Below are 13,373 nucleotides of genomic sequence, written 5' to 3'. Positions count from 1 at the left end.
AAATTCGGGGAAGATGGATACTTTAGGATGGAAAGAGGTGTCAACTGTCTCCGAGTTGCAGATCTGCCACCTCTGACTGCAGTGTTGTAAATGAATTTTTAAATTGTCGCCTTGGTATCTCTTAATAAATTATTTAGTAAATTTAAAATTTCATACTAAAATGCTGTTTGTTACATTAAAATCGTCTATTATACTATGATTTGGATAACATTAAATTATATATAAATTAGTCGCCGCTCGCAATTTCATTTATTACCAATATTTTTCATAAGTTATTACTTATTTAAATAAATTAACTTTCCTCTTCAACAACGTAAGAATTGAATAGAAACTAGAATAATAATCTCTTCGATGAAACGGAGGAAAAGAGGCTAGTTATTAAAAATTTTCATCTGCATCGAAAGTGTATGTGTTCCAATAGGAAATTTCGTCTTATATAGACGCGTCTATATAAGAACGAAGCTCAAATTATGGCAGATAGTGAGTACAAGATAGTCAATATCCTAAACGATACTAGAGCATCACTTCATCTCTTAAGGAACCCAAGTCAGCCTGACTACCCAGTTGTATGCGGGCTATGGCGTAAAGCTGATCCACTATTGCTTTTTGATAGAATTATAAAACAAGTTATAAAACATCTATAATATCGATTTAAATCAATATAAAATGCTTAAGCCCGTAAAAGCATAAAAAAATCTTGTTAGAAATTCCCTTAATGTTTTTTTCTTATTGAAAAAAATATATACGGTGTATTGGTGCACTTTAATTAGTATTTTAAATATTGTTACACGCTTATAGAATTTTACTCTGTTAAACATACTATTTTCTCTATGCTAATAGTATAAAACTGAATGATCTCTGGAAGTATTGGTTCAAATTGACCAAATTTCAAAATGGAGTAATGAAAATAATTCAGAACCCGGGGTGAGAATTGTACCCACATTTATCGAATTTTCAGTTGAATATTTTTCCATTTTGCCGCAATGGCCTAATTGATACAAAATAAATTATTCAATTCTAGTTATTGCCCGTAACGATGTTTGTGTGACATGAAATGTAGCAGACTGTTTTTTATTATTCCAGTTGGAATTTTGAGCAATCTTATCTCTTAGTGTTCCGTTACATTCATACCATTATACCTACATACATATAATATATGATAAATTTAAATTCCAGTAGTTTCGAATGTGCAATGTCCATCAGTCACTTAGTTGTGGAATAGATATACAGGGTGGAATTGTTAGCACCACTTTAAATGAAACCACAGTTTTAACTACTCTATAAAAGCCTAATATAATTTAAAAAAAAATTAATTCCCAAAAATGAAAAAGTAATTTTTCAAACAAAATAAATAATAAAATTATTGTTTTAAAATAAAACGCCATTTGTAAAGTATAACATAAGCACGCACACACTTACCTGTCGGCGCGGCAATGTCGCACACATATGTGTGCGTGACACGAAATACAGGTATGGATAAAAATCGTGAAATGAAAAAAAACCACGTCCAAACTGTTGACGTACCTTGATTAATTTCTTTAGTTCTGGGTTTAAAATATTTTACCCTATATGAAGTTTCATTAAAAGGAGCGCTGCCTCTTCCATCCTGTATAATAACATAGAGACGCGAATATGTAATAAGTAAGTTTAATAAAATGAGAAAATATGAAAATTAATCTTTAATACAAAAACGAGCTTATTTCTAATTATTTAGGAGTTAAGAGGGAAGAGCAAACTGACAGCCTACGTGAGAACTCTCTTGGAATAATTGGGCGAAGGGCTCTACTAAGCTAATCCCGGCTTCAGTCTGTATCATTGTGCTAAGGGATATAATCAATTGCTTTTATTGATTGGCGCTGAGGATTTAACGCTTCATATCAAAAATTCAATGGACTGCCGTTTCGTTTGAAAACTAGAGGTATTATTATGTATTGTATATGAATTAGGGGGCTTTTTATTATATGATATATATTTTTTCAATTCTACGCTGTATTCCGCATGTAGCAGTGTAGGCAGAGAGAACCTGGTTAAGTCACTTCCTTTCCCATTTTCCGCCTAATTCTGGTGGCACATCTATTTAATGGGAACTGATTATCTTAGCACGTCTGCCTGACTACTCTGCAAAGTGCGATATACAGCGAGAAAATAAAAACAAACTTATTTTTTCAGTTATGCCGTAGAAGCGCGAACCTAAAAAAAACTACAATACTTCGCCATTCACATTATTTGTAAGTATTATAGTATAGTAGCCACGTCGGCTACATCAAGCCCTTAGTAAGCCTAATCCCACTTAAGACGTTTTCTTATAACAATCGAATATTTATTTCATGGAAAGGAAGACACAAAGAATCGCTTGTAACAATAGTCGGTGCGGTGCCGCAGTGTCTGGAAAAATTCATTAATAGTATATCGTGCCAGGATTTTTTTTACTAAAGTAGTTGTATGATGCCTTTGTGGCACAGTTATTTTTTTAGCTTCACGCGGTTTCTAGAATAAATATAGCGGAACTTAACTCTGCGTTTCGCCTAGCATTCCCGTTTCTTATCCAATTCGTTCGTTTAGCTATCCGATAATAGGAAACGGATAGCTAAACGAACGAATTGCGTAGGTACTGTGCTACTTACAGGATAGAGCGTAAAGCTAAAAAATAAATGCTTGGTAAAAATATTTGATATTGCCAATTTAAACGAGCTTTCTGAGAAAAATACGTCTATTTTATTAGAAGTAGTAAATTATACTGAATCTTATGGGAAAATATTGAGTTATAAGTAAATAAATTATCTATTTTTATCTAAGTTTATGTATTGGTATCTACTGTACCTATTAGTTGAAAGTTGGCTGACAGTTTAGGCTTTGAAGGAAAGAAGGGAAAAGGATTTTTTGAAAATTTTCGAACGAATGAGTAAAAAAAGAATTTTCATTTTCGTGTTAATGCCGAAGTCAGAAATGATTTCTTTCTCGGTAAATTTATTTATAGAGGAAAGTAAAATGTCTGAATTTCTTATTGCTTGTATTACTTAGTATTTGTATTTTTTGATATAAATTTATTATAGACTTATTTAAATTAGAATTTTAAATAATATTAGATTTACTTTGTCTACTGCCATAAGAGCGGAGATGTATGTAGAAATATTTTTCTTTTCAAAATCGATGTACCCAATATTGGGTGCTAATAAATGACACCGCGTCGAAGCCTTCTCATTATAATCCACAAATTCGAAGAAAATTAACAAACCATTCAACAGACAGTTCATATTATGAATGAACATACAAATTCGGATTACCAAACTACAGAAGATATAACAATATATTACTTTCAATGAATTTACTTAGCGGCTGTTCAAACGGCTAAATCATACTACATTTTGAACTTTATCGCTATAGAAATAAGGATTTTGTTATTTCTTTAACTAAATCTCCTGTTGTAAATATTTGTGAATGAACTTAAGCCTGGTTGTATATGTATGGATCAAGATGTGCATTTCTTTATATTTTATTAATCGCTAGCGGTAGCCGTAAATGCGCATTCCATTCAGTAATATTAGAATAAGATAGTTCGACTAATACAGTGGTATTGTATTTAAATTTCAGTAAGTTTCATTCTTTTTTTATGTTGTTCCTGTTGATGCTATTCTTTATTGAATGTTTTCTTGACTCTTTTAAATGCACAGCGGCATAGTAATGAACAGTAAAAGCGACGATTGTGGGTTCGATTATTAATTATTTTCTTATACTAATCTGCTAAAGCGTTGAGTTTCGATATTATTTTTGTATTGCAATATATAAATTATCTTCGTTTGTCGCGCTAGAAGGCGTGAAAAGCGTTGAAATCTTTCATATACTCACATAAAAAATGCTTCTATTTATGCAATTTTCGCTCAAGCCCACTAACCAGATGCAATAAACAGCGCGAGCGAAGCGAAAAAGAAAAAAATATGACACCTGAACAGCTAAGTACTTAACAGTATTGACAATTAAATATTTTATTACCAATGACAATAAGACCATCTGTCACACATTTCAGGTGACCACATTTTATACCTAATTCGTTGAATATAGACACTGTATTGACAGTCCGCTCGACTTCCGCCGTTTAAGCATTTTAATTGTGCAAAATCCACGAAACTGACCGGATATTGTCAGTGAGATGTAATAGATGAAAAAAAAAATACTATAGAAACGTCTATAGTAATAAGGAGTACAATAGAACAGTATTATAAAGCATTTTTATGTTCTGTCACCCTTTAGAAGTAATTACAAGGAAATTCTGTATGAAATGATTATTCCTCTGCTTTGAACGGTGAAAGCGACCTTTAAGAATAATTTGTTAAATTTGTATCCCCAAGAATAGTTGTGCTTAACCTATTTTACTTTTTATCAATGAAAATACTAAAAGCTTTTAGAAAGAAGCTAAGTGACAATTATTATCTATACAATAACAGCGCTGAAGTCGACGTAGCGCACTGAAACAATCATGTGACGGTTTTTGGTTCGATTCCCACTCGGAGGAAATGAATGTATTTAATACTTCCCTTACCTCGCTGGTGATTAGGCAAAGAATCCAGGAAATTGAGAGTCATAGCTGCTTGCCAGATACAGCAAAATGCTAAAAACATTAAAAACATACCTCAGATTAGGAATTGAAGCCACAACCATCACGTTTACAGGTCTCTCACTGTCCCATTGCGCTTGAACTGCAAATATTTAAAATATTTTTTGTTTATATTACATACATGAGTTTCTTCGTAAATAACTAAATACTTATAAAAATTCTATAGATAATAAATGTCTCACAGTAACCATATCACATTTTTTTTTTTAATTTAGATGTTTCATTATCGTACGCTGCATGGAATGGTTGTGAATACAAACAAATCTTTTAATTAATTTAACTTAAAGTTAAAGTAATTTAGTAATTAGTTAAAGTAATTTAACTTAAAGTAATATTTAAAATATAAGTAAATATCTGAAAATTAAAAAAATGTGGGCTACAACACTACGCATGCTTGTTCGGTTCTTATGCCACTTGGGTTCGAGTCCCGTTGAAACTTTTCCTCTTCTACATATTAAATTTGTAAAGATGGAATTGTTTTTAGCTTCACGTTTTATTCCTATATCCCTGGGGTAGCAAGAGAGAATGGAGTACCAAATGCTACGGACCTTGCATACCTCTATCGCCTCGTCCACTGGTATCGACCTCTAATATTAAGAGTATATAAGACGTATATACCCCCCGCCCTCTAGGAAATTTTACGTTAACCTCCTTGAGTATCATCGATACTGTGTTCCCATACCTCTCCTCCAGGCTGGAGGAGACTCTTGACTTAATTTTTTTTCAACTTCACGCTGTATCCCGCACATAGCAGGATAGGCAGTAGGTCTCAATCTACCTTACCTTAATATGTAGGAAAGGAATAATAAAAATTGTATATCGGGTATTACAAGTGTCCAAATCTGTAAAAAATCCAAACTTTCGAACAAGCTTTAAAAAAGCTTAGCAAGTAACTCTATGTCGTTCACAATGACAACAGTATCATGTACCAAATTGCAGATATTATCTTATACCGGATGTCTCGCGTTCTCTACAAAGAATATGTGGAGACAGATTCACATTATAATAAATCGTGTTAGTAGGTGGAACAGAAATGGGGTGGAGCCGCCAACTATTATAAGAACGTTCTTTTTTATTTTGACAAAGTATATTTTTATTCTTCATAATTCTATATTTTTAGAAATATTAACACTGACTTTTCATTAAATGGAAAAAAAAATATTTTTGTTAATTTATCTAAGATAAATCCATAGTGACGCAGTATTGTAACACTCTGTGAAGGTTGTAGGTTCGATTATCAAACGGAGAATGAACTAATTTCATTTGCTTACTGTCGTAACAAGACAAACGCGACGTTGAGTTTCACCACTTAACACGCAATATCTTAGGAAATAAGCGGTTAACATCAGTTTCCATTATGCACGTTAGTGCAAAATAAAACTAAGAAAAAAGATAAAATATATGCAATTTAAAATATAAGCTTACTAATAACTAAATATATATAACGAGAGCTCTATCCGACCATGTCCTAACACCCAAACGCGCGGAAGATGTTTATAATTTCATAATATTAAAATGTTTCGCATTCATCTCTATAACAATATCGAACAATCGCAACAATAGGTGTACCTAACAATGACACTATGGCAAACATATGAAATGACATTTAGACCATATGTCAAAAAGATTTTAACTACCTAATTAGCTGATGTTATAAATTCAAGCTTATAACTTCGAAAATAAAGTTGAATATTGATTGTTTTTATTGTTTTGTCAAAATAAGATGAAAACTATAGAAGTGCCTACAATTGTAGAATATAAAGGAAGCTAAGGATGGGCGCTTTGTGTCCATTATGGCGGGTGTGCGAGCACAATGCTAGTGATCATGTTTAGAAAATTTTTGGACGATTTTTGGCTTTTTGCAACGGGTTGCACCTTGTTACAGGGCTGGACTGATGAATTAATTATTAATTTCAATTTTTATTTTTATTTTTTTACGAGCCTAGAGCTTGTTGTTCGTCACGTGAACCTGATTTCCCCAATTTTGTTTGTGTCGACTATAAAACCTAAAATATAGTGTTATGTCTTGCCTGTAGAAATTTCATAATATCCTCTCTTAAACTTGACAAATTTTAAGTTTTTTAATTCCAGCAGTTTCGTCATTACGTCATCTGTCAGTTATTCAGTAACGGAAGAGTCTTACATAGTATAGACATGTATATGTCAGACTAGACTAGACTCCATGAGCTAAATAGTTGCATTCTACAACTTTTGTCATTTAATCAAATAAATGTTTATTCGCAATATATTTTTTTAACTGCTCATCTACATATATGTTACGAGAACATATTTGATTATTAGCCTTTTATTAGCCTTTGATTATCGTATTTCGACACACAGTTTCTTTTAGTTAGGAACCAAACGCTAACAAATAATTAAACAAATAAATATTAAATTAAACTCAAACCCTAAATACATCCCTGGACAAATTAGCCCAAACAACAGGGTGGTATATTTTCAGAAACTTGTCACACCACAATACAAAGAGCAAAACTAAAAGTAAATCTAAAGCGGCAACAGAAGTAGCAGCAGTTGCACAGTGTCCACAGTAAGGGACCAGGCATGCGCAAATTTCACCGAATATTAGCTGGACAATGAATGCGTAAAAGAAAAAAAATGTATGAATGAAAGTATTGTCTGGCCATTGAATACTTGTATGACATTTCTTTTTAGGTAGGCTTTAAAAAGGTATCGCTCATTTGGTGCAATAGTGACGTAATTGCACTTTTTTTAAAGTTAAATATGTCAATATATGCGAAGAAAGAAACGCTATTTACAATTCTTAATTGATTCTTCCATGTGTTTTCCATACAATGTGACAGTGGCGAACAAACACGGTCGAAAAGCCCCAAATGAAGAACTGAATTGAATCTTCTGTAATATTTCCAAAAGTACAAATAAGTTATTGTTGCATCTCTAGTAGTGCCAATATGAAAAGCTATCACCAGAGGCCTAATTGCTGTTTTTACTTTTTATATGTAGTAACATGCCTAAATGTGACTGTGTGACTGTAAACGCGACGGTTGTGGATTCGATCGGGAACGAGGGGAAGCGTAACGTTGAGTTGCACGCAGTGTCTTAAGAATTACGTGTGAGAGAGAATTATTAAAATGAGTAAGTTTTAACAGTGTTCTCAGGTCCCCTCTGCCTACCCTGCTATGTGCGGGATACAGCGTGAAGCTAAACAAGAGATGTTTTAACTGCACTCTTTATCCATCAGGTAGGCGAAGAAACCTTAGTGTTACGTCACTACGTAGGATACGACTTACAACCGTTGCGTTTATAATCAGATGTCAAAGCATCAGCTACAAATAGCTACGCCACAACCACCCTTACATAATGTTTATTTATTTTATTTACGATTAAAACTCACTAGTTTAACAAAGCCACAAAAATATATATTTTTTTACTTTCAAAATATTAAAATAATAATAGTTTCCTTTTTCTCCTTCTTTAATACACGTACACTCTTCTATCATTAGACGCAATTAGCCTTATTATAACCCTTTTAACAATAAATAACATTACTTTAAACAATTTGCTGCAGTAAATATATTGTTTAGAGAACAATACTTTTATATTCACATTGAAGAGCCATGTGCATCGCTTCAGGTTACAAAATGTCTTAAGTTGTAAAAGTCGTAAAAATTATGTTATTTTTAAATACCTATATTTTTAAGCTATAGTAGAGTAGGCAGAGATAACCTATTGCGAAGATATTCTATTCTGTACTTTCAGCCCAATTATTGAAGCGATTGATTGATTGTGTGTTGATTAACGCAACTCAACGCCGCGTTTTGCCTTGTTACCGGAGCTACGAAATGAAGATATTCATTCTCCAAATGAGAATCGAACCCGCAACCGTTTCGTTCACAGTTTCCTGTGCTGAATACTACTTAAAGAATACTACTTAAATAATACTACTTAGTAATTGAATACTACTAATTCATAAATACTACTTAAATAATACTACTTAGTAAATGAATACTACTTAATAAAACTACTAAGTTTTCAGCTTATACCTTGGAACATGTAAATCTGAAGACATTATTTTAGCGCACTTTGCATGTAGGTACAATACAAAATATTCTTTTGTTACTATTTGCGACGCCATATGTTTTTCTTTGTCCGTTAAATTTTCCCCTACAGGTACGTTCTGTTTTTCAAATTCATTTCAATAATAAATTATTTAATAAAATAAGGTTTTTTTTATTAATACACCTTGGTTTGCAGCAGAACAAAAACAAATGAAAAGAAATGAATTTAATTTTGTGTTTTTTGTTTTATTTTGAGAACTTTAATCTTGCATGGCAGGGTTAAGCATAGAATCAGCTTCACGCTGTATCCCGGACACTGCAGGGTAGGGGAACTTTGAGGTGTAGGGGAACACTGAGGGAACCTTGTGTTAAGATACTCCGTTTCCCACTTTCTGCCGAATTCTGGAGATATAGCGTGTTGAGTGGCAAAACTCAACGTTTTTCTCCTTCTTAAGCATAGAAGACTTAATATTAAGACAATCCAATCTTTTAAGTTAGGATTAGACTACCACACAGTCAACGAAGAGATTTTTCCGACTGGTTTTGATCTAATATTATTGAATTGAAGAATTTGCTTGGTAGAATCTTTATTTATATCTCAGGAACTGATTTAAATTGAAAAATTATTTTTGTGTTGGATAATCTAAATATCAAGTAAAGCTATAGGTTGTAATATATCAGACTACTACCTATAAGTAATAATAAGAACGTAGGAAAAGAGGAAGAGATTGATATCTTCTGTGGCATGTTGAGTATGTACTTTCTGTTAGTTATTTCCATTTGAGAAGTGGGCAAAGCCGCAGGTAAACGCTAGTACATTGTATTACTTTAAGTTGTATAATATTGAAAAATATACAAATTAACGTGCTTTTTCAAAAACAGTCGTAAAAATAATAAAATTTCTTACAATAGTATTTCTATCGATACGTATCCTTCGCATACTATTCATATAAAACTGACCGATATCAAAATTACAACACAAAATTGTCTTTTATTTCTCTGGTAATATGTTTTAAATTCCTTTGGCAATGTATAGTTTATGGTTGAGTCTATCGTATGTAGGATTTAGTTTATAAATAACACACAAATGAGACTCGTTGGTTGGACGGCTAATCCTGATTTAGTGAGGTGCCTGCGCTCGCTGCGGCGGCGCGGGAACCTTATTGATACCTAAAAAACAAAATGTGAACTTGAAACTAATTTTATATTTAAATATATTATTTGTGTTATATTTATATACCTGCATAATATATTATTTGAACATCTGTATATGGGAAACCTGGGAGCACCAATAAAGAAAGGAAATTTGTAGAGGAATAGGAAATATGGGATTCTACGTAGATACGCTTACTCACTCTGGTAAGAAGACAAAGCTAGGCATTTTCAAGCTGTACTTTACATATAGCAGAGCAGAGGGAACGTAGTGTTAAAACACTGTGTTCTTCACTTGTCCCCCAATTGTCGAGACATTGTATACGTATGTAGTGACGTCAATCAACTTAACATGTGTGTCAGCGTATCTGGGAATTGAACCAAGAACCGTCTCGGCTGCAATCGGTCGCTGTACCGTTGCGTCAAGCCATATTTTACAACGACGCCTATTTTATATTATTTCCCGTACAAATAACATAGAGAATTTAAACCTACGGTCGTACATCAAAAATTATTTGTAATAAACCTCGCGACACTAAAAGCCAGTTAATTATTTATTTTGTTTAAACATGTCCACACAAATCAATGTGTCACATGCGCTTTATATTGTTATTGATTGCGTATTGTAATCGGTCGACTGAGAATATAAAACTTGTGTTCCACTTATGTTTATATTCATGTTGGCTATGTTGAATATGTTAATGCTATGTTAAAGCTAACCTTCGAGGACAGAATCAATGTTTTAGATGACAATAATGTAAAAAATGAGGTAGAAGTGCAAAAGCCATAGCCGTTCGCTATAAGTGCCCTGGCAAGGATAAAGCATGAAGCTAAAATAAATGTATATTTTTAATTTTTCGAGGTACATAAAAGGAAACATAACCATCAGTAGGTTAAGAGAACCATGTCTCTCTTTCCTACAATCAATTATCCATTTTTTGCCTCGACTGGTAAACGATAAACGAGGATTGAGTAACTCAACACACACTATACTAAAATGGGTAAAAAATAAAAAAACTGAGCATTTTAACAAAGGCTTTCTCTATCTTCCGTGCTACGTGGAAAGCTTGAAAGCTTGAAGAAAAATAGCTTGACTATTTCAGTGTATCACAACCACAAGCCTAGGACATAAGTTAGGATTTCGCTGCGCTGTTTGCGCCTCACTGAAGGCGGAGGCGTATAACGTGATACTAAAGTACGACGCGTTTTGAGTTGTAATGTTTTATTATTGTTTATTTGATTGCCGATTACTCTGGACTTGAATGGAAATGAATGGTTATTTAAGTATTAAAATATGTATATATAGGTATAATTCGTTTAATTTTAATAAGTACATACAATAATTTTATAAAATGGCCTTATGTTGTATTCTAATAATTATCACATAAATATATGTAGGTACATTCTAACTTTCAATATATAAAAATATCAAATTGCAACTTAGGAGGAAATCATTTTAGATGTTATCTAAAGGACGTGGGTTCCAATCTACATGTTGTTCTTAAACGTGGTAAATAATTCAATAATTTCAATTATTTCTTTCAATATTATAAAATTAATTAAAATAAACTATTTTAACGTAAGGCCGTTATGGCCCGGTAGCACAAAGGTGGGACTGTAAACGCGACGGTTGTAGGTTCGTTTCACAATTGGGCTTTAAAAAAAAATATTTTTATTTCCTAGAAAAAGCGGCGACAAAGCGGCGTTGGGTTCCGCCCACTGACAGAAAGTGGGGGATGGAAAACTCTATGAGAACAGAGTATCTTAGCACTAAGTTCCCAGATTCTCTCTGATTACTCTGCTATATATGCGGTATACAGCGTAAACCTAAAGAAACCAACTAGACACACCTAGATACAAAATTTAAATTATTCAAATCTATTCTTGACCGGCCGTACTTTCTCATAGAGCGCATCCCCAAGCTATATATCTATATTAATTATACATTCATACACAATGTAAACACAGGGCATTGTTGTCGCACTTCTCTATTCCTTTTAGATTCTTACCCACCATGCAAACTACAATATAATAGGCTAATTATGCCTTATGCTAATTTTATTACTCAATTTTTGTATACGGCGTATAATTTAAGTGTTTCTTTTGGGTGTTTTCTAAAGGAATTCTTAGGGAATGCGTGAGATCTAATGTGTTCAGTGACGTTATGAGAGGATTACGGTTATACACGTTGAGATGACATTGCTACATTTTTTAATCGCTTTCAAATTGTAATATTTTATTAAGAACAAGTGAGAACCCTTCATTTATTTTGAGTTATGTAGTCAAATTATAATATAGTGAAGTAAGGGTTGAAATACTTGTTTTTTTTACTGTTTTCCCCTTTTTTTGGTTAGGTAGGAAGTTAGCTCAAAATTTCTGGTTAAATTCCCTTATATTGGATAGAAATCGATTGCCATGGCACATGTTATGGCGCAGAGGCACAAGCGTATTACAGTTAATGCGACTGTTGTGGGTTACACCACTCAACACATAATACCTCCAAAATTCACCAAAAAGTGAGGAATGGAAGTGTTTTAAGAAGTGTGTGAAGTGTGTTAAGTGAAAATCACTGAATCGGTAACCTAAATTAATGATGAATTCATTAAATTGATATTTTAAACGTTTTGTAAATAAACTATGACGTATAAAAACTCTTATAACTTATAAGGGTAAATTGTGAAATATTTTCTCACAATAACCTGTAATTTCGTCACTCTTTAACTATTAAAGGAAGTTCCTGCCTTCTATATGACGTATGGGCGGGCAGCGCTGTATGTGTCCTGCTCAGCGTGAACGAGAAATATTCTCAAGATATTACTATTTATAACAACATTGAAAGTAATAGTAATATTGTAAAATTAAAGAATAAAATGATATTTTTTAAATGTTACTTTTCTTATCGTTTCAAAAATTGAAAGCTTGATTTGAAGAAAAGATGCAGCAAATTTTGCTTTGGCTTAAAATCCAACAAAATATATATTTTTTAAATGCTTTAAAAATCTGTGGCCTGAAAGAGCAGTGTAATTGTGACTACTACAAATCCTTATAAGATACAGAGGAAACACTGATAATTGACTTTGTGTGGCACAGTCGGGTAAAAAAGCCATTGAGAGATGCCCAAGAAACTCTTTCATCCACTTTCCGTCAGAATTAAAGACATTGAATGTTGAGAGGCGGACCTCAAGCCACGCGTACTCTTGTTAGAGCGGCAAAAAATAAAATAATTAATTCATTCATTCATCTAAGCTACAACCATCACGTGTACAGTCAGATGCAATTCCATACATTTTAAATTGACAAAAAAAAATCAAGTAAAATAATAAGTAGATTAAAATTGTATTTTTAAGAATATAAAAAAAATAATCACAAGAGAGAAAATTGGAACGTAAAGGCATCGGAAATAGAAATACATTTCTATTTTCGTCACATTGGAAAATGGCGTGCCTCTTTATGATGTATTGAGGACTCTACAATGTATGTAGACCTGCTGATATTGAAGTTACGTAGAAAAATGTTCACACAGCTACCTGGATTTGAACCTGTACTTACTTCATAAATATATTTTTTTCAAA

At 32.7% G+C, this 13,373-nt stretch overlaps 1 protein-coding gene across 1 annotated transcript in view; it reads right to left on the bottom strand.

Moving 5' to 3' along the window:
- LOC146541133 (uncharacterized) overlaps positions 1–13,373 on the bottom strand; it is a 209,584-nt gene that overhangs the window by 110,997 nt on the left and 85,214 nt on the right. Inside the window, exon 2 of the mRNA XM_085195156.1 lies at positions 4,628–4,694. Within this exon, the coding sequence (XP_085051282.1) occupies positions 4,628–4,656 (29 nt within the window). The 5' untranslated portion in view covers positions 4,657–4,694. The remainder of the gene's footprint in view (positions 1–4,627; positions 4,695–13,373) is intronic.

This window comes from Heliconius melpomene, chromosome 1 (genome assembly GCF_056956725.1).
Source record: "Heliconius melpomene rosina isolate 202511_hmr_F chromosome 1, ASM5695672v1, whole genome shotgun sequence".
Taxonomy (NCBI): domain Eukaryota; kingdom Metazoa; phylum Arthropoda; class Insecta; order Lepidoptera; family Nymphalidae; genus Heliconius; species Heliconius melpomene.
Note: the sequence above shows the minus strand (reverse complement) of the source record. Positions and strands in the feature narration are given on the sequence as shown.